General features: G+C 45.0%; 2 protein-coding genes across 16 annotated transcripts in view; both read left to right on the top strand.

Moving 5' to 3' along the window:
• Positions 1-24: 24 nt before the first annotated feature.
• Positions 25-13,891, top strand: KARS1 (lysyl-tRNA synthetase 1). Of its 2 annotated transcripts, XM_005894298.3 has the most exons (15): positions 26-156; positions 1,959-2,145; positions 3,939-4,092; positions 5,101-5,266; positions 7,340-7,433; positions 7,743-7,929; positions 8,016-8,141; positions 9,253-9,372; positions 10,381-10,543; positions 10,651-10,824; positions 10,983-11,068; positions 11,407-11,492; positions 12,086-12,212; positions 12,871-13,014; positions 13,610-13,891. In XM_005894298.3, the coding sequence occupies exons 2-15, from the start codon at positions 2,000-2,002 to the stop codon at positions 13,706-13,708; spliced, it is 1,872 nt and encodes a 623-aa protein (XP_005894360.1). In that variant the 5' UTR covers positions 26-156; positions 1,959-1,999; the 3' UTR covers positions 13,709-13,891. The 2 variants fall into 2 exon arrangements, with proteins under 2 accessions (XP_005894361.1, XP_005894360.1); XM_005894299.3 differs by lacking the exon at positions 1,959-2,145 and having other exon boundaries at positions 25-156.
• Positions 13,892-15,675: 1,784 nt separating this feature from the next.
• The window catches only part of ADAT1 (adenosine deaminase tRNA specific 1), a 38,111-nt gene continuing 33,922 nt past the window's right edge, over positions 15,676-19,864 (top strand). For 9 of the 14 annotated variants that reach the window (XR_011467748.1, XR_011467747.1, XM_070388675.1 and 6 more), the window contains exons 1-3: positions 15,764-16,652; positions 18,774-18,954; positions 19,239-19,307. Coding sequence is in view for 12 of the 14 variants with exons in the window: in XM_070388675.1 (XP_070244776.1) it covers positions 16,545-16,652; positions 18,774-18,954; positions 19,239-19,307 (358 nt within the window). In the remaining 2 variants the exon portion in view is untranslated. The other 5 variants (XM_070388673.1, XM_070388678.1, XM_070388679.1 and 2 more) reach the window with 5 other exon arrangements.

The following is a 19,864-nucleotide window of genomic DNA, read 5'->3' on the forward strand; positions in this document are numbered from 1 at the left end:
CCGCCCCCTTTCCCCGGAAGAGGCGGGGCTTCTGACCTTGACCTGGAAGTCGCCGCGCGACCCCCATCCTCTTTAGGTCCGGCCCTCGGGGAAGATGGCTGACGTGCAGGGTGCTGAAGTTAAAGTGGACTGCGGCGAGCCGAAACTGAGCAAAAGGTATGTGCCGTTGCGGGTCATTATGCGATCGGAGAGTCTGGACTAGGAAGCGCCTCGAGGCTCCGGCCGGGACGGCTGTGCCTGGGGCCTTGCTGCCGGTTCTCGTGGTTATGAACACGTTGGGACGCAGGCGGTGCGTGCCGAAACTACATCCCCCAAGCTGCCCGAGGGCCCCGCTGGTTGGGTCCTTCCTCCCTGTCGTACTCCTAGAGTAAGAGAATGCGGAGAACTGGGCGGCGACGGAGAAAGGCGAAATTTACTCTTTTCGCGGAGAAATGCGTTGTGCCACGCCCCGGTAAAGAAGTTGGAGAAATGATAAATACCCAGCTCTTCAGAAGGACCTTCAGATTTCCCTTGGCCTCGCCAAGGCCATTCTGAACCTTTTGTATTAAAGGGATCATTCTAAAACTGTCGTGCAGCTATCTTTATGGGTTGGTCAGAGGATCTGTGAGAATTGAGTGAATCACCAATCAGCAGTATGCTGCTGCTGCTGCTAAGTCGCTTCAGTCGTGTCCGACTCTGTGCGACCCCATAGACAGCAGCCCATTAGGCTCCTCTGTCCCTGGGATTCTCCAGGCAAGAATAGTGGAGTGGGTTGCCATTTCCTTCTCCAATGCATGAAAGTAAAAAGTGAAAGTGAAGTCGCTCAGTCGTGTCCGACTCTTAGCGATCCCATGGACTGCAGCTACCAGGCTCCTCCGTCCATGGATTTTCCAGGCAAGAGTACTGGAGTGGGGTGCCATTGCCTTCTCCGAATCAGCAGTATGGACTGTCTTATTTAGCCGAGTACACCAAGCTGCACTTAGCACTGCTGGAAGTATCTTTGTTAATCACCCCAAATCCTTGGAGTATAAAGGTAAATATAAGTGAATTAAGATTGGCCGCCCTTTCACCGATTGTCCCTTGTATTCTCTTAATACTGCATTCGTCAACCGGAGTCCTTCATAGAACGTAGGCAGTGATAAGTGACTGATTGCTCAATACTCCCACAGATAGTACATAAATATAGTATCCTTCCAGGGGCATCGGAGAGAAGTTAGATTCTGCACTTAATGGCTGCCTTAGTTCATTTTTTTGCTTCTGTGTCTTAATTATTCTTGGAACTTACTTTGTCAGAATCTTTAGTGAGCGCCACGGTAAGCCAGTTATTGTCTCCAAGTTTAAAAGCAGGCTGCCTGCCAGGTGACTCAGTTAAGGCCTCATTCATTTTAATGCAGTGAAGAACACGATCTCTGTCATTGTGTTGCATTCCAGTGTTAATGCATAAACTTAATGTAGTCCAAGACTCTTCCTGAAAGTCTCCTTTCCTTCTCATTCCTAGAGCTCCAGACAAGTCTTGTCTTTGACTCAGGTGCCTTTGCGGCTTATTTTTAGCTTCGTCTAGAGTGGGCAATTGATGGTGACGTTTTGTATGCTTCACGTTGCCATCTTTGGAGCTAGGTGTCTCATCTCCAGGAGAGAAGCTGCATGTCAGGAACTTGAGAAACACTGCCTCATGTCCTGTCTCCTATTTTCTAGAATGTTATGATCATTTCTACCTGTACACCATTGATTGACTTATTTTTGACCTGTGACCCCAGTTAAGCATCATCTTACCATAGCCAGGGCTGAGAACATTGTCAGTTACATGTGTGGCACAGTGAGTGTTAAGATGGCTGCTGTCATTTGAGAGGGTCTTGCATAAAATGGGACACTAAAAGGTGGTGTAACCTCCCCTTCTCCCCCAACCCAAGTTGGAGTGTTGGCTGGGGGTATATTGTACTGCCTGTCCCATCTGACACCACATCTCTGTTTCCTGTTAGGTGGTGGTGATCATTCTTAGGTGGTTCCAGGGTATTCTGCCATGTTGGTGCAAGCCGCTGCAAGGCTTGTTAGGGGGTCCCTGCGCCAAACCTCCTGGGCACAGTGGGGGCAGAGGGAGCTGCGCCTGTGTCAACTTGCACCTTTCACAACGATTCACAAGGACAAGGCACTTTCTGATAAAAGAAGGTTGGTGCCCTTTACCTTCTTTTTTGCTCTGGGAGCAAAAGTCCTTCTTAATTAGTTTCTTATCTGTAAAGCCTCTGGCTGAGTTTTGGACTTGTTGCCAAGTAAACAGCTCTGCTACCTACTACCCAAACCAATAGTCCTTTCTCAGTTTCTCTTTAATAAATTCAAATTCTCACTCCATAAATTCTTGAGATGACGTTTAGGTCTTATGCTAAAACAGTGCTGAGACCAAAACGCTTGTATGAATAAAGAAGAATTTGTAACAGATTATTTTCCCTTCCCTATCTTCCTGGAATTTCTTTGCTTCTGAGCGTAATTTGGTTAATAGTCTTAGTTCTTATTCCTAGAACCTTTTTGGATGATCCTTTTTTACTGATTTAATTTTTAAATGGCAAAAACTGGTAAACAGACTTATTATGTTAATGCTAGGAAGAACCAAATAGGCTTAGATGCTCCTGACTGAATGACAGCACAATAAATCTAGCATATTGTTCTGGAGAGGCGACTTCACAACTGATACAAAACAGATTATACCCAGAGACACACTTACTTTGGGGCCCTCAGAGTCAGTTTTCTTACTTAAAAGATGGTCATTTCAAATCTCCATTTTTTAATTGTTATTCTAAACTCATATATAATTAAGAATGTGCCCTGAAACCAAACAGTAGCAAGCATGACTAGGGATCATTTGCCATGGTTCATTATTATAGGATATTCATTTAACATTGGTGGCTTGAAAGAACAATAAGGGTATCCCTCTCTGCCCAAATCTGTTTGGTTTCTGAGTCTCAGGTAACAAGTATTAAAAGTTTGGATAGTAAGAGATTTGACCAGAAATTTAATCCACATCTGTAAAATTTCTGTCCTTGAGGCAGGGTGTGAAGATAGTGGGGGAATACCTAGAGTAGTTCACATTTGCATGCTTAATTGAAGAATGCAGTTAGATGCTAGGGATGGGGGTTATCTCTTTGTGTATATTTAAGTCCTCAGAACATTTAGGGAGGAAGGTGTCTATTACTATTTTAAAGGAATAACTTGAGTAATTGAGTAACTTGCTTAAGCACACCAAGTCAGGTTTTAGTCCCAGACAGTCTGGCTCCAAAGATGGTGTATTATCCCCTACACCATGCTGCTTTGTACACTATCTACCCAATTTGTTGTCAAAGTCCGGCTCCTCTGGGGAAAGTGAGGCCAGTAATGCTGAGGGTCACGGTCAATGCATTGATCAATGCTGGGGGAGAGATTGTCAGAGGAGTGTCTCCCTGGACTTTGTCACCCAACCCCAGGCTAATCCACTCCTTGTGGGAGGGAGAGAGATGACAAAGCTAGGGCTTTCACCTTATCACACGTCAAATCCACTGGTCTCAGAACTTCATGTTCTCCAGAGGATACCGAACGACTCAGTCCCTGGCCTCAAGGAGCTCCCAAGACTAATTAGTCTGAGAAAATCTTGCTGATTTTTTGTAAAGCATTTTTTCCTATCCTAACTATAAACTAATATATGTAGGGTTTTCTTTGTCCTTATGGATCTTGATTTTAGACGGGCGCTAATGCCAAGGACCTCCGACTGGAAAATAGAGACTGAGAAAAAGATCTTTCACATCTTTATTCTAAGTTTATTTTTTCCTCTATTTCATGTATAGAGTTTAGTAGCTAAGAGATAACCGTGGGGGTGTGGAACTGGACAAGTGTGTTTCTCTGGGCAGTTGATATTTTTGGTAATTGGTGACGGGGCAGAATGTAGGGGACTCTTCAGGCACCTGTTACATTGAACACTTTCACCTTCCTGACAGTGAGCTAAAGAGACGCCTGAAAGCTGAGAAGAAAATAGCGGAGAAGGAGGCCAAGCAGAAGGAGCTCAGTGAGAAACAGCTGAGTCAGGCCGCCGCCAGCAATCACAGTGCTGAAGATGGCGTGGCTGCGGAGGAGGAGAGCTTGGACCCAAATGTGAGTTCTCAGGACCACTGCCCTCCCTGGGCTCGGGGCAGCTTCTGATGAGACTTAGGGCAGATTCCCCAGGAAGAGACAGTAGGAGGGACCAGTGACTGGCAGGATAAACAGGAACTGGGACAGGCACTGAGACTGCTGAGGGGGGCCCACCACTCCATCTGGTTGAAGGCACGGGCCCTGTGCATCTTTCTTGTCTTCTCGCTTAACATTGGAGAGAATCCAGTGGCTGATACTCCTTGGAGTTAGCTGGACCTTATAGCAACCCTAAAGAAAATCTCTCCCTACAGGTGGCCTGGGGGGCTTATTTTAGCTGAGAGATTGGCAAACCGTGGCCCACAGGCCAAAGCCACCACCATCCCTGTCACTCCTCCCTAGTTCTGTAAGTAAAATTGTGTTGAAACACAGCCATGCCCATTTGTTTACATGTCTTAAGGCTGCTTTCACACTACAACCTTGAGTAGTTGAGTAGTTGCATCAGAAAATGTTTGCTGACCCCTGTTACAGAATATTCTGTGTTTTCATACTTCCAGGCCCATGGGTGTGCCTTGGGGAAAAGTCTGGTGTATGACCAGGGATAGGAAAGTAGGAGAAGTGACTCAGGCAGATGTGTCTCCAGAAGTGGTAACCAGGCCACCTACGCCAATTAAACTTTCTGTTTTCGTGAGTTCCTGGCAGTCCAGTGGTTAGGTCCCTGAGCTTCCACTGCTGGGGACCACCCCACCACCACCCCCACACACACCAAGAAACTTAGAAATATGGTTTTTCTTTTTGTCACATCTTGCATTTTGGAATTCTAGTCTTTATTCCCAGCTATATATCTGGCCACCCTGCATATTTAAGTGCAAATCTCACTCCATAGCCAATCCTTGATTTCAAGGCTGGAGAGAGCTTGGTTAAAGAAATCTCACTGTATTGGGGCCCCTCTGAGGCAGAATACTGAACTCCCCTAGACCGGCACTGGTCTGACCGGGCTCAACTTCAGAAGCTCTTTTGTTTTTTTAACAGCAATACTTCAAAATCCGAAGCCAAGCAATCCACCAGCTGAAGGTCAATGGGGAAGATCCATACCCACACAAGTTCCATGTGGACATCTCGCTCACTCACTTCATCCAAGAATACAGTCACCTGCAGCCTGGGGACCACCTGACTGACATCACCTTAAAGGTGGCAGGTAGGAAGACTCCCTGGCAGTTTGCTGGGCTCCCAACAGCAGGCAGGCCTCTGCAGTTGCACAAAGGAAGGTCTGGGGTGGTCTTGCTCATGAGGAGCTTGTGTCTGAGACTTCATTCCTAGAGATGGTGCTAATATGTCTATTCACAGACAGTAGAGCAGCTCCAAGGCATGAGGCCACATTCCAGCATCAAGGCTGCAGAGGAAAGGGCATTCTTTGTGGGGGACCCCTGACCTGGTGCTGCTACTCTTCATAGTCCTTTATGAGACTTTATCCCGCCAGTGGGAACCATGCCCTAATAAAGCTCCTAAAAATTCAGATCTGTGTCCCTAGACTGCTGTACACTAGGCTGTATTTCTAGAGCATTCTTATTTTGTGTAAGATCTTCTCCTTAATTCAAAAAATAATTAAATCTTGTCTTTCATGTATACCCCCCCAAAATATTTCTATATAAAACTACCAGTTGTAGAAATTTTAGAATGTTGAAACAGAGAGGCAAAGAGAGAAAAGTTTAATTACCCATAATCCCACAACCTAAAAAGAACCCCTGCCAATACTTAAATGCCCTCCAAATATGTCTTATCTTTGCTTTTTTTCATTATTCGTTTTTGACACTTTTTCTCAAATTTCTTTATCTTTTTTATACTTTGATTTTTAAATTTTATTCTCCTTTCCAGATTGTCTTAAGGCATTATGTGTTGTATTTATTCACTCTTATTTCCTTCTAATTTAGGCTTCATTTCTGAGATGGTTTTTTTACTTTATTTTCTAATTTTTTCATGCCATCTCATTTCTTAGTTTTTCTAACTCTGATTTGTGTTCTTTCATATTTTGTATCATATTCAAATGTCTTTCAGGTTGTGAAATAGAATTTTTTGCTTTTTCCTGAGCATGTCTTTCTCAACTGCTTTCATTGTCTGTGGAGATGTTATTCTTGTTACTCTCTGTTTCTAAATTTAATATTGGTATTTGACCTTACTTTTTTTTTATTGATAGGCAAGAAATAGATTTATTAATATAAGATGCTTATAAGAGATAAACATGAGCAGGCAAGAGAGCTCTGCTGTGATGTTTTGTTTTTTTCTTTTAAATGTGAGATTTTTTTTTTTTCCCCTGAATATTAAAAGGAAGCTCAGGGAGCTTCCCTGGGTGATCCAGTGGCTAAGACTCTGCTCCCAACACAGGAGGCCCAGGTTCAGTCCCTCGTTGGGTCCCACATGTTGCAGCTGAAGACTCCGCATGCGGCAGCTAAGACCCGACAGAGCCAAATAAATAAATATATTTTTAAAAGGTGGGGCGGGGCGCTTGATTCAGATCGCTTTTCTAGTTTCACTGAGGTCTCCTGGTTTTTTTTTTTGTGAAGCATTCAGAAATACAGCAGCTTGCTTTCTGGGATTTTCAGTCTCTTCTCTGTTTTCTCGGTCTTGTTGAGTTTTGTGGGGCCTTGTCCCGGGAGAGATCCCTGGCCTTGAGTTTAGCGAGTTCTTGGGGTTCCACTAAAGGCTTCGTCCCCCAGACCTCCTTGGTGCAGCCCACTGGACTCGCTTGCATGGCCATGAGCTGCAGCCCTTAGCCCTGCCACAGTTTCCAGTGAATACCTGTGGTTTTGGGGGAGACTTCCAGTTCTCAGACCTGTCAGAGACCCCATTGATTCCCATAGCTTTTTCCTGTTGGGGCCCTTGGTGGTTTTTACCCGTTCTTGTCTTTGGGGACTCTTGGAATATCTTCCACATGATTTTGCTGTGAATTTTGTCCGTGGCTTTTTGCCCTTTCCTGTCTACTTGTGCTTGCTCTTTCTATGTGGGGATTTAGGAAGATCCAAAACAACGCTGCCACCAACATCCCGGGAATCCGCTGAGCACCTCTAAAAACCAGATCTTCCTACACATTCTTTAACTGGTTTGAATGGGAAGCCAACTTTGTCCTGTAGAAAAGGGCAGGGCTTAGGCCTCGGGCTACAATCAAATTGCTCTAGTTTATGTTCTGCCTGGATGTGAAAAATGCAGAGGGAACTTTTTTGGCACTGATACCATGAAATAGCTTCTGTCAGTATTTTTGCTGTTCTTTCTCTAGGTAGGATCCATGCCAAAAGAGCTTCTGGAGGAAAGCTCATCTTCTATGACCTTCGAGGAGAGGGGGTCAAGTTGCAAGTCATGGCCAATTCCAGGTATATAGAAATATCCATTTACAGGCCTTTATAGATCGGCCCAGAGCAACATGACAGAGACCAAAGGTCCATGTGGTCTTCTTTTCTTCTTGGAAATAAAAGTTAAAGGGAATGGTGTAAGGTTGGGAAAATAAAATAGCCCTCTGGTCACCTAGAGATTGACGCCTGTTCTTGGGTTGTGTGACAAACATTTGACCTTGAATCTACGAGTCTTCTTAGATTCACAGTAATAGTTTAGCAATAAAGTAAACCAGAGGTCAGTTTTAATTTGGGATATTGTATACTGAGTTAAATTTTCCATTCATTCAGGAATTACAAATCTGAAGAAGAATTTATTCGTATTAACAACAAACTGCGCCGGGGAGACATAATTGGAGTCCAGGGCAATCCTGGGAAAACCAAGAAGGGCGAGCTAAGCATCATCCCCTATGAAATCACACTGCTGTCTCCTTGCCTGCACATGTTACCTCATCTTCACTTCGGCCTCAAAGACAAGGTGAATTCTTGTGGCCTTCTGGCTCTGGTTTACCATACCATTGAATGGAACACATCAGTGATTCCTCTCTATTCCTTCTCATTTAGGAAACACGGTATCGTCAGAGATACTTGGACTTGATTCTGAATGACTTTGTGAGGCAGAAGTTTATCATCCGCTCTAAGATCATCACGTATATAAGAAGTTTCTTGGATGAATTGGGATTCCTAGAGGTGATGGAAAGTTCTTACCTGACGTGAGCTGCCTTGCGGTGCCTGCCTCTTATTCTTCCTTCCCTTCCCCACGGGCACATCCTGTGTCAATATGCTTCATGCTCAATGAAAAGTCCTCTTTCTTGCCCTCATTTGGAAGGTAGGACAGGACTGCAAAGATAATGAATACAGTAGAGGGCCAGCCACGTGTTAATGATGCCATGTTCAATATGTTGCCAACTCGTTTTGCTTTTTTGTAGAATTAAAAGTATTTTCTTAATTTATATTCAACTTCTTTAAACTGAAAGATGTTGTTTAGGGAGAATTTTAGAACAAAATTTCAGTATTTTATAATTGTATGAGAAATATGAGTACATGTTACCATAAAACACATTCAGACGATAAAGAAGTAAGTAGAAGCAAAACTGAAAGTCCCCTTTCATTTTTTCCCAACTAATTTCCCTCTCCAAATGTGCACATGTGAATATGTATCCTTCCTCGCCATTTACTGTGTGTATTTATATACATACTGATGCATGTTGCAGATGGGGTACCTGTGTAAATGTTTTAGAAGGGTTTTACTCTTTGTTTTAAACATAAATGAAGTCATATTGTATATATTATAATGGACCTCGGCACCCCCAACATATTCTAGGACCCTTTGCATGTCCGTGTGTGTGTGTGTGTGTGTGTGTGTGTGTGTATGTTCCTTTTTGATACTTTATAATTATTTCCTCTGTTGGTAGTTTAAGTTTCTGATTTTCTTTGATAATATTTTAGTGAACATCTTTGTGCACATGTACAAGTGTTTCTGTATGCTGGATTTACGTCAAAGGATATAAGCCGTTACATTTTTAATAAATACCGCAAATTGAACTCAAGAAAGGGCATACCCATTTAGAGTCCCACTGACAGCTTGTGAAAGTTTACCATACTGTGTTAATGGTGTTTGGTATTAATAGAGACACTATATTAGAGAATCGAGCTAGCTCTACTTTTTTGCCAAGCATCTGCACGTTACTATTGAACTTATCTTTTACTTGGGATATAACAGACTATCCCAGTCAAACCATGAGTCATCCCCTCAAACTAGAGGAGCTCTGTGAACTAAACGTCTTCCCCTCTCTTCTAGATTGAAACTCCCATGATGAACATCATCCCAGGGGGAGCTGTGGCCAAGCCTTTTATCACCTACCACAATGAGCTGGACATGAATTTATATATGAGAATTGCTCCGGAACTCTACCATAAGGTAATCAATAAAAGATGCCCTGTGTCCTTAGAGAAGCAGAAGGCTGAAAAACATTGGCTAGACAGGTGGTCAGAAATAAGAGGAACAGCGAGGCTAGAACAACAGAAGTGTTCTAATGTCAGGTTTGCGAGTGTTACATTTCTGGAATTTATCTATAGGATCGGTAGAGCCTTCTCTAAGGGCAAAGGGACTGTCTTTCCTAGATGGACAGATCTTCCTAACCTACTTTGTTTCCCATAATACTTTTTAAGTTTATAATTCTTATATTAAATCTGATTTTAGTCTTTTGTTGAAGAATGAGTTGAATCTCTGCCTGAAAGTTGGAAATATCCTCAAATCACCAGAATAAATATCAAAGACTATGTCATTAGTTGCAAACAACAAGAACTGTTACAGTATTTAAGTAAAAGAAAAAGGTATCCAAATATACAAGGAAGTTCACAATTTCCAGGAGGATCAGAGAATCGGGCTTGGAGACCACACAATTAGGAATGGTTCTGAATCATATCAAAGGGCTGTCCCCGTGAAGAACCCAGTATCTTCCATTTGGGAACTTACCACAGCTCATAAACATGGCGCGAGGCACAGGTCGTTGCCATTAGGACCTCTACTGTTACTACCTTTATAAGCCAGATACCTCTGGCCCCTTCGCCAGAGGAGATTCTGTGCTGTATCTGCGTCCTCTTTGCACGTGGAAGTCTCACAGATGGGTCTGACTGGAGAGCTTGGGTCATGTGTCTGCACCCTGACCCCCAAGAGGCTTCTTGTAGAAGCTCACACAAGATGGGGGACACCCCAAAGGAAGAGTATTCAGTGTTCCTGGGCAGCCAGAGTGAACTGTAATTATCCACAAAGACCTGAAGAGAGTAGGGCATTCAGCATTTGGGTAGAGACCTGAAAGCATGGCTTGAGCAAGTTGTAACTTGGTTACAACTTCTGTAGACAGAAACTTTCCCCAGCCAGACAAGATTAGCTGCCATGACCATGACCATGGCCATGTGTTACTAGATGCTGGTGGTTGGTGGCATCGACCGGGTTTATGAAATTGGACGCCAGTTCCGGAATGAAGGAATTGATTTGACTCACAATCCTGAGTTCACCACCTGTGAATTCTACATGGCCTATGCCGACTATCATGATCTTATGGAAATCACAGAGAAGATGATTTCAGGTGACCCCCTCCTGCTCCCTTTGTCTTTCCCACGTGTCTGGAGGCCTGGTGTGCTGCCTTCGATTGGACTTCCTGTTGGTCCTCTAAATGACACATTTGTTTCCCAGGGATGGTGAAACACATTACAGGCAGTTACAAGGTCACCTACCATCCAGATGGCCCAGAAGGCCAAGCCTATGAGATTGACTTCACCCCGCCCTTCCGGAAAATCAGCATGGTAGAAGAGCTTGAGAAAGCCCTGGGCATGAAACTGCCAGAAACGAACCTCTTCGAAACTGAAGGTAAAGTGATGCCCTCCTCCAGTTGTAGGGCCCTCCTCCTGTTCAGCTCTGAATTAGATTAGATCAGGAGTAGAATTCCCCATGTAATTCTCCTTATATTGGGGTGGTATTGTGATGGTGTGATGTCTTCTGTCCCAACTTGTATGTTTGTATTACAGAAACTCGCAGAATCCTTGATGATATCTGTGTGGCAAAAGATGTCGAATGCCCTCCACCCCGGACTACCGCCAGGCTCCTTGATAAGGTGAGAAGCCGGGCACTGGCAGTAGATGCCCACATCCACTGGAAATGCACCCTGCCCCCTGTGAAGGAGAACGCCACGGCAGAGAATTAACTTCCTAGCTTCACAGGAAAGCTCTAGAGAGAGAAACGAGAGAACAAGTTTTAAATTCCTGCTGTGCTAAGCTCTCTGCCAAATAGTTATGTTTGTTACCTTAGTTAATCCTTACCAACCTTTCAGCAGCTTAAGATAAATTTCTGTAGCGTCAGGTGTGGATAGGAGTTGAGTCCTCTGCCACCAGGACTGAGCCAATCAAAATGGCATTTAGAAGGGCTCTAGCTGTGCTCTGCTTTTTCCTTCAGCTTGTTGGGGAGTTCCTGGAAGTGACGTGCATCAATCCTACCTTCATCTGTGATCACCCACAGATAATGAGCCCTCTGGCCAAATGGTAAGACAGAGTGCAGTGTCTGGGTTACCTGTTGCTACATGATAACCTCAGAACTTAGCGACATAAAGCAGTTTATTCTCAAGAGTGTGTGGGCTCAAGGGTTGTCTTTCTGCCCTATGTGGTGTTGGTGAGGGTAGCTCAAGTGGCTTTTTCACCCGGGAATTCGACCAGCGTGCCTTGCATCCCCCCTCAGGCAATTCTCCTCCTTCAGAGCCTCTTCTCTGGCAGCGGAGCCAGGGCTCCACATGGAATTATTCTGAAAGAATAAATCCTGGTGTGCAAACACACACCAAGCCTCTGCTGATGTCCCACCGGCCAGAGCAAGTCACCCAGGCAGCCCGGAGTCAGTATGCCAGGGCATGAGTGCGGCAGGTTGGGTTCAGGGTCCCAGTCTACTCATAGGTCTGTTGTAAGATAATTCAAACTTCCTTGTCTCTAACTGTCCTCAGTAATGTATCAAATGATTCAGTGCTGAGGATGCATACAGGCTTCTGGTCACAGTAACAGTTTTGAGCCAACCAGATTTCAGGAGTTCTTGTGCTTGTACCACATGTTCTGTTCATTCAACCTCCCCGGTGGTCTCCTGTCCCCAGGCACCGCTCTAAAGAGGGTCTGACTGAGCGTTTTGAGCTGTTTGTCATGAAGAAGGAAATATGCAATGCCTACACTGAGCTGAACGACCCTGTGCGACAGCGGCAGCTCTTTGAAGAACAGGCCAAGGTAAGGAGGGAGCGTGTGCCTGCTCACCAGAAGGCACCTGCCTTCACCCTGGTCTGTGTCTGGCCTGCAACTCCTGCTGACGAGAACAGAAATGAAGGCTGAAAGCCACAGGCCTCACAGGAGGAGGTCAGATTTCAAGATGGAGAACTTGACCAGTTTTGGCCCTAGAATTTCTATATAAATGGAGCTCAGGCGTGATGATCTGTGGGGGGAGTGTGACACTTGTGTCGACAAGGATGTTACGTTTTCTTAGATGGTACATTTATTGAGGTGGCCTGGGGATGGGAAGACAAAGCACCCACAGGCTGCCCACACTAGCGTTGCCACGATGGGTGGTTCAGGCAGTGGGACAGACACTGTTGGGAATTACCAGTCTCTGAAAATCAACTTCCCTGGACTCGCAGAGCCCCAGGCAGTGGAGGTATTTCCGTTTGGCAGAGAAGTTCACGTATGTTCTGGAGTAGGGTTCCTCAGTCCTGACCTTCAGGTCTTCGAAAGAAATGGCTCCATCCTGGAGTTCCTGGAAAGCCAGTTTCCAGCAAGTGCTGGGAGTCAGAGCAGCGCTGGGATGGAAATGCCTCTGGCAGTTTTCACATGCTCACTCAGATGCCAGAGCGCGCAGCCTGGAACAGTGTCACTGTGTGGTTCTGTCCTCTAGGCCAAGGCCGCTGGCGACGATGAGGCCATGTTCATAGATGAAACCTTCTGCACTGCCCTGGAGTACGGACTGCCCCCCACAGGGGGCTGGGGCATGGGCATCGACCGCGTCACCATGTTTCTCACAGACTCCAATAACATCAAGGTATGCGGCAGCCCTGAAGGAGCACCGCTGTGTGCGCCAGTGTCAGAGGCGCAAGGGAAGGGTGTTGGGCTGGGAGGAGGGGAAGGCGGAGAGGTTACCGGTGACTTCACAGGAGGACGGACAGGGCATCTGATTGTACAAATTGGGGGGTTTCTACCCAAGGCAGAAGAAATACCAATTGTTTGCATTTCTTAAGGATCCAAGGAACATACTGAGCCGTCTACATGCATTACCTCATTTAACTTAAGTCAACCTGAGACATGTAGAAACTATTGCTATTCCCATATTTACAGATGAAGAAATCATTTGGAGAGAACCTCTCTGTTTATTCCGTCTTTTGATATCGTGACCTAGGCAGTGCTGTACAATTTTCTTTTTAATATTTATTAATTTGGCTCTGGTCTCAGTTGCAGCATGTGAGATCCTTTAGTTGTGCATTTCTTCTTTTCCATTGTTTGTAACTGACAGGGACTAAACTGAAATGAAACAACACAGATCTCCGGGTTTTGGTGATAACAGTAACGGGCGGGGGCGAGTGGGTGGATGGGCGGGAAAAAGTGCTTCTTAGCTTCAGAATCCATTCTCTCTCTTGTAGGAGGTGCTTTTGTTTCCTGCCATGAAACCTGAAGACAAGAAGGAGAATGTAGCCACCAAGGATATCCCGGAAAGCACAGCTCCTGGCACTTCTGTCTAGAAAAGAGTAATGGCAAGTCGTGTGACGGGCATTTTTGCATTTCTGTAATCAGGGACTGTGAGGGAATTCCTGTGTTTGTTGCTGTCTATTTGACTATCACATTTCACTTCAGCTGCCAAAAGCGAGAAGAGGAATCAAGAATTCCTTTTTACTCCTTGTTACCAAATAAACCATTTGTCTCTACTCTTGTCTCATCGCTCTTTTTACTTTTGAAATGTCATCTTATTTCCCAGACAACTGACCTAATGAATGTTTAGAATTATATCACTTTACTCATTCAACAAATTTCTCTAGGTGACATCTAAGTAGAAATCTAGAAACAGAGATCTGAGTGGAAAAGCATAGTCCAGACCAGAGGGCTGCATTTTTGAGGAGCTCCAAAGGGGTCTGGTATGACCAAAGGAGTAAGTAAAGCTCAGTGAGGGGCCAAATCATGCAGGCACCTGTAAGCCATGCAGAGGAGTATGTATTTTATCATGAGCGAGATGAGAAGCCATTGGAGGGTTATGAGCAGTGTTTTTCAAAGACTGTTCTAGTTAGTAAGTGGATAGCAAGAGTGAAAAAGTTAACTCTGCATTTGCAGGCTGAGGAGACATGATGGCTTAGTTTTGGATGGTATAAAATGACGGTGATGGTTATGAGTCATTGGAGTTTGCTTGTGTTCCTGAGGTCAGAATCTTTGACAATGTGGGCTGTGAGAAGAGGAATCAGATAATTTCAAGGTTTTAGGCCTAACCATCTGGACAGAGTTATCATTGACTTGAGATGGAAAAAATTTGAAGGGCAGGTTTGAGAAGGAAGGTTGAGTGTGATTTTGGACATATTAAACATGTTCGTTAGACGTTAGGTGAAAAGAGTAAGTAGGATGTTGAATAGTAAATCTGGTGTGTTCATATTTTCAATTCAGTGAAAAAGAACTGGAGCTGGGCAGAAAAAGGTAAAGTCCAAGATTAGCACAGCAATCCAAAAGGAAGACAACAGCAGTTTGTCCAAAGGACTAGGATTTTGCCATAAAAGTAGAACTGGGTGAATTCAAGACAGAGATCAACAGGACGTGGTAACAGATTATATATTGGATTATAATACGAGGGTGAAGGGAAAGAAAATGACAAGGTGATTAACTTTTCAATTTATGCAACTAGATGAATGGCAGTACTAATCCTTGAGATAACCCTGAAAGATGATTCCCCCACAAGAAATCTTTTAAAAAAACGGATGAGTCACAGATTAAACACGTTAGAGAGAGGAACAGGATACTTATCTTTGGAGGAGTAAGGAACTTACCCTTCCTCTGATCTAGAAAGAAAGATGGGGGTCAATTAAGCTGCACTTCTCTAGCTTTGGAGGGGTAATATGAAAAGTAAAATACTCATCTTTAGGAATTGAGGTACACAACTGCCAAATGGTACAGACTCCTGAACTATCCAGACAGCTATACTATGTGTTACTACATATTACTAGTAATACTACGTATTACAATATGAACGTTTTAGACCTGAACTGTTAATAAATAAGCCATGAGCCACATGCGGCTATTGCACATTTGAAATGTGGCTGGTCAGAATTGAGACGTACTGTGAGTGTAATATACAAACCAGACTTCTAAAACTTAGTATGGAAAAAATACAAAATACCTCAATATTTTTTAAAAAATATTGATTACACGTTGAAATCTGTTGTACATGTTAAGTTAAATAAAACATGGTTTAAGTTCATCTATTTTGAGTTTTTGAAATGTAGAAATTTTTAAGTTACATATCTGGCTCAAATTATATTGCTACTGGATAGCAGTGTTCTCGACAAAAATTTACTGTAGTGTTTCATGATACGACGTCATTCTACTCTGGGAATCTATTCTCACACACCATCAGCTTCCCGAGCCCCTTTGACTAATACGCACAGCGCCGGAAGTCGGATCTGACCCCACCTGGCTCCGCCCCCTAAGTGACTACAAAGGCCAGTGTGCACTGTATGCCGCCTCTTAGTGATGTCACGTCCGCTGCGCCGCACACGCTCCGTCCGCCCCGTTCGACGGCGTGCGTCGTAGAGGTGGGAGGCGAGGGTCTCAGAGAGGGTCGGGGAGCTGAGGGCGCGCAAGTGAGGGGCTTTCTCGCGGCTTCTGGGTCAGGTTCCAGTGTCTGACTTTCCCAAGCTCCGTTTGTGTGGGGAGAGAACGTGAGAACAGTACCTCTCCCACCACGCGTCTGACGGTAAAAGGCGGCTCCTTTAGTGGAAATACCGCCCTCCCGGCGCGGAGAGCCCCCGCTGCGGGCGAGCGGGGAACGCGTGGCCGTGCTGCAGCGTCCTACAAAACCGAAGAGGGCAGGCACCCACCTAGTCCCGGCTGCAGGGGCCCGGAGTCTCCTGTTGACTGGACACCTTGGCCCTCCCGGTCCACTTGAGGGTGTTGAGCCGGGGGCTGAGGGAAGTAGGCTTCCCTTCCAACCCTTCGAAAAGAGCTTTTCGCCCCTGGCCCTAACTTTCTTTGAAAAGGAAGTGGTCTCTTCAGCATTTTTCAACTGTTAAAACATGCGATCTGTGGGCAGAAAAACTAACAACAATTATTCACGTTCTAGGAGAGAGTGGATTTGAATTTTAGTGGACTCAGTGTAGCAAAACTTGCTCGTTTCAACTACTGGGCACGCCCTTCCTGACAGCTCCGAGAATGTGATGATACAGTTCTGGGCTGCTGCTTCATAGAGTCAGCGTTTCTTCTGGCAAGTTCTGTCTTCCTTGGCTATTATGGTTTGTGTACCTATGATTTAATTTCAGGTGGGTACCAGAGTATCTGCCTTCATAAAGTATACTGCCTTCTGATGCTCCTCGCCCCCTCGAAATGAGAGGGAAATCTCTTCCAAACGCAGGATTCAAGGCTTGCCCATGCTTTTCTTTTGTTCCAACAAATACAAGATTTATGCTGCGAGAGCTCCCTGGCGATCTAGAGGTTAGGATCCGCTTTTTTTCCTGCAGTGGTCCGGTTTCAATCCCTACTTAGGGAACTTGTGGTTGTGGTTTAGTCACTAAGTCGTGTCCGACTCCTGCGACCCCATGGACTGTAGATCTCCAGGCTCTTCTGTCCGTGGGATTTTCCAAGCAAGAATACTGGAGTCGGTTTGAGCTAAGACCCAGAAAACCAGCCTGTGGGGCAAAGAAAAACTTATGCTGGTTCTCTGACATAAATCACAGTTTATGTCAGTTCCAGCCAGATTCTTAATTTAAAGCACTATGATCTGATGTACTATGACCATTTATTGAAATAACAACCCCACACATCAGAACAGTTAAATGATAAACTGAAGCATATTATAATTTTTAAAAGTTTGGTCAAAAACCAATTCCAATTGGGCAGCACCAAAGCAAGTAGTTAGGAGCCCTCTGCAGACAGGAGGCAGGGTAGACTGTTGTAGAAAAAGTGCAGAAACAAAAGAAGAAATCATTTGATTGGCTACAGCTGGAAGCCTAGCTGACGGCTGTTGGTTGGTTGTCCTTAGCAGTTTTGATATGTTGGAGAAGGCAATGGCACCCCACTCCAGTACTCTTGCCTGGAAAAATCCCATGGACGGAGGAACCTGGAAGGCTGCAGTCCATGGGGTCGCTGAGGGTCGGACACGGCTGAGCGACTTCACTTTCACTTTTCATTTTCATGCATTGGAGAAGGAAATGGCAACCCACTCCAGTACTCTTACCTGGAGAATCCCAGGGACGGGGGAGCCTGGTGGGCTGGCGTCTATGAGGTCGCACAGAGTCGGACACGACTAAAGTGACTTAGCAGCAGCAGCAGCAGCAACCTTAAGGCATTTACACACTTAGATCTTGGTTTGCTTAAATAGGCCAACACAGCATTAGAGACTCATCAATCTAATTGTCTCCTTGTTTTATTAATTTAACAGTGCAAAGAGCTTATTGTGGAAAAAGCGGTTGTCTGGTATATGCCTTGAGGTTCAGTGGAGCTTTTTTTTTTTGTTTGGGACACATTTGGCTTTACCCATCACCTTATGATCTTATTTTTTCCTAAGAAGCTTTTCATACATTTCAGTGGCCAAATGAGGTCACTGAGTGAGCACTGATAGAGTCAACAATGAGAAGAGTGTCAAGGGAAGTATTCTAGGCTTCTTTTAGGTCTACTTCATGGTCTCTTATTCATGGCTTTACGTATCCATCACAGATCTGTGAGGGAGCTCAAGGCAAATGAATCAGGAAATTCAAATGTTCTTATTTGTAGTATTAACCTCAATTGATGTAATTATGCTGGACACTGTGCCAACTTTTTGTAAATATTATTTAAGCCTCACAGCAACTCCAGTGGATTAAATACTATTGTCTCTTTTATCAGATGACAAAGAAAGGTTAAGTAATCTACCCAATATCTCATAGTCAATTTGTAGCAAAACCAGGATTAGAATCCAGAACGGTAACTCCAAAACCCTCAATCTGAGAAGCAGAACTGCTGTCTCACTTGAGTGGTGAGAAACCACTGGGCTCTGTCACTTTCCTCTGCATCATAAAAGGTTGTGGAAGATTAAAATGGTGCTTTCCTGATGGGGGCGGAGGCTTACTAGACAGAGGATAAAGAACCTCTCTGCTGTGAGGGAAAGAAAAGTAAAATGTCTGGGGAAAAAGGATAGAAAAGAAGACCTTTATCCCCAGAAAGATGAACTCTGTGTGGTGAGGGTCTGTCTGAAGCAAGCTGAGGTCTGCAGCCCTTTACGTGCTATTTCCAAATGAAAAGTGGAATACCAACAATATTTCCCTCCTATGCTTTCATTCTGAGTATTGGGCTCAGATTCATTACAAACATGTCATATATCCAACATTAAAAAAAAAAACATCTTGAAGAAATAATGTATCTTCTGGGGTTGTGAGATTTGAGACTTTGTTGATCTTTCATTAATGATGAAAAGAAAGCAGAGGGGTAGTCAGAGAAGATGGTACACAGAGTTACAAACAGGGAGCCTCAGGAGGAACATGAAGGGGCTACCTGTGAACGCCTGCTGCAGCAGGGTGTGGGTTGCAGCATCTTGCCTTGGTTCTCCTCTCTGTCCTGACAGCTGTGGGTTTTGATCAGGGCCTGAGCACCATGTGGACCGCGGATGAGATTGCCCGGCTGTGTTACGAGCACTATGGGAGCAGGCTGCCCAAGCAAGGGAAGCCTGAGCCCAACCGTGAGTGGACGTTGCTCGCAGCCGTGGTGAAGATACAACCCACAGCTGACCAGGCCTGCGACCGCTCTGATGGACCAGTGCAAGGTGAGACCTTTTCTCCCTGAAACACTGTCTCTCCCAGTAAGAGACACAGGGCTAGACAGGGATGGTGGTGGCTGGGTATGATCCGAGATGCCAGGCACATTCTGCTGCTGCTGGCCAGGTGCTGCGGGACCTCTGGTGGCGGGAGATGGCTGTGCAGAAACTAGTCCTCAGCTGAGGCAGCCTGTGAGGGAGCCCTCTGGACGAACGTGCAGGGGGGTTGTTAAACTTGCCGACCATTCAGATTCTAAGAACTCATTTTATGATTTGCTTTTTTACCCCCTCAGTGACAAAGGAAGTTGTCTCAATGGGAACAGGAACCAAATGCATAGGCCAGTCCAAAATGAGGAAGAGCGGTAAGGCTGGGTGGGGTCTAAACAGGGCCTATTAGGGAGTTTTAGAAAATCCGTGTCTGTGTCACCTGTTTCTCTTCCCGGCAGAGCAAAGGGGCCGTATCACTAGGTGGCTGACCCTTCACTTGCTGCTGACTGTCACTCCAGTTGGAAGGACAGAACTCATTTAAAGAATGGAAATAAGTTTCAGAAGCAAAGGCCGCCAGGAACATCTTTCTGAGTGGATTGAAAGTTGGCCATTTATCTTCATGCTCAAACCAGAAGTTCCCTGAGTTTAGCTTTCCATAGTACATCTGAAGCCCCAGAAAGCAACCGTGAATTAAATGGAGATTTTGGCACAAGAAAGAGTAAGAAAATCCCGTAGAGGTCTGGCATCTTCACTTTCTGGATGCCAGTTAACAGAGTCCTCCCCCAGTTTGCTTTCCTCATCTCCTAGTTTTCCCAGGGATATGAGGACACTGATCCAGGACTACTATTGATTGAATTCAACGGACTTGTTTCACCATGGGCACAAGTATGGCACCAGGGTACAAAAGATCTGATTTGTCCTCCTGATTAAG

This window comes from Bos mutus, chromosome 18 (genome assembly GCF_027580195.1).
Source record: "Bos mutus isolate GX-2022 chromosome 18, NWIPB_WYAK_1.1, whole genome shotgun sequence".
Lineage (NCBI taxonomy): Eukaryota > Metazoa > Chordata > Mammalia > Artiodactyla > Bovidae > Bos > Bos mutus.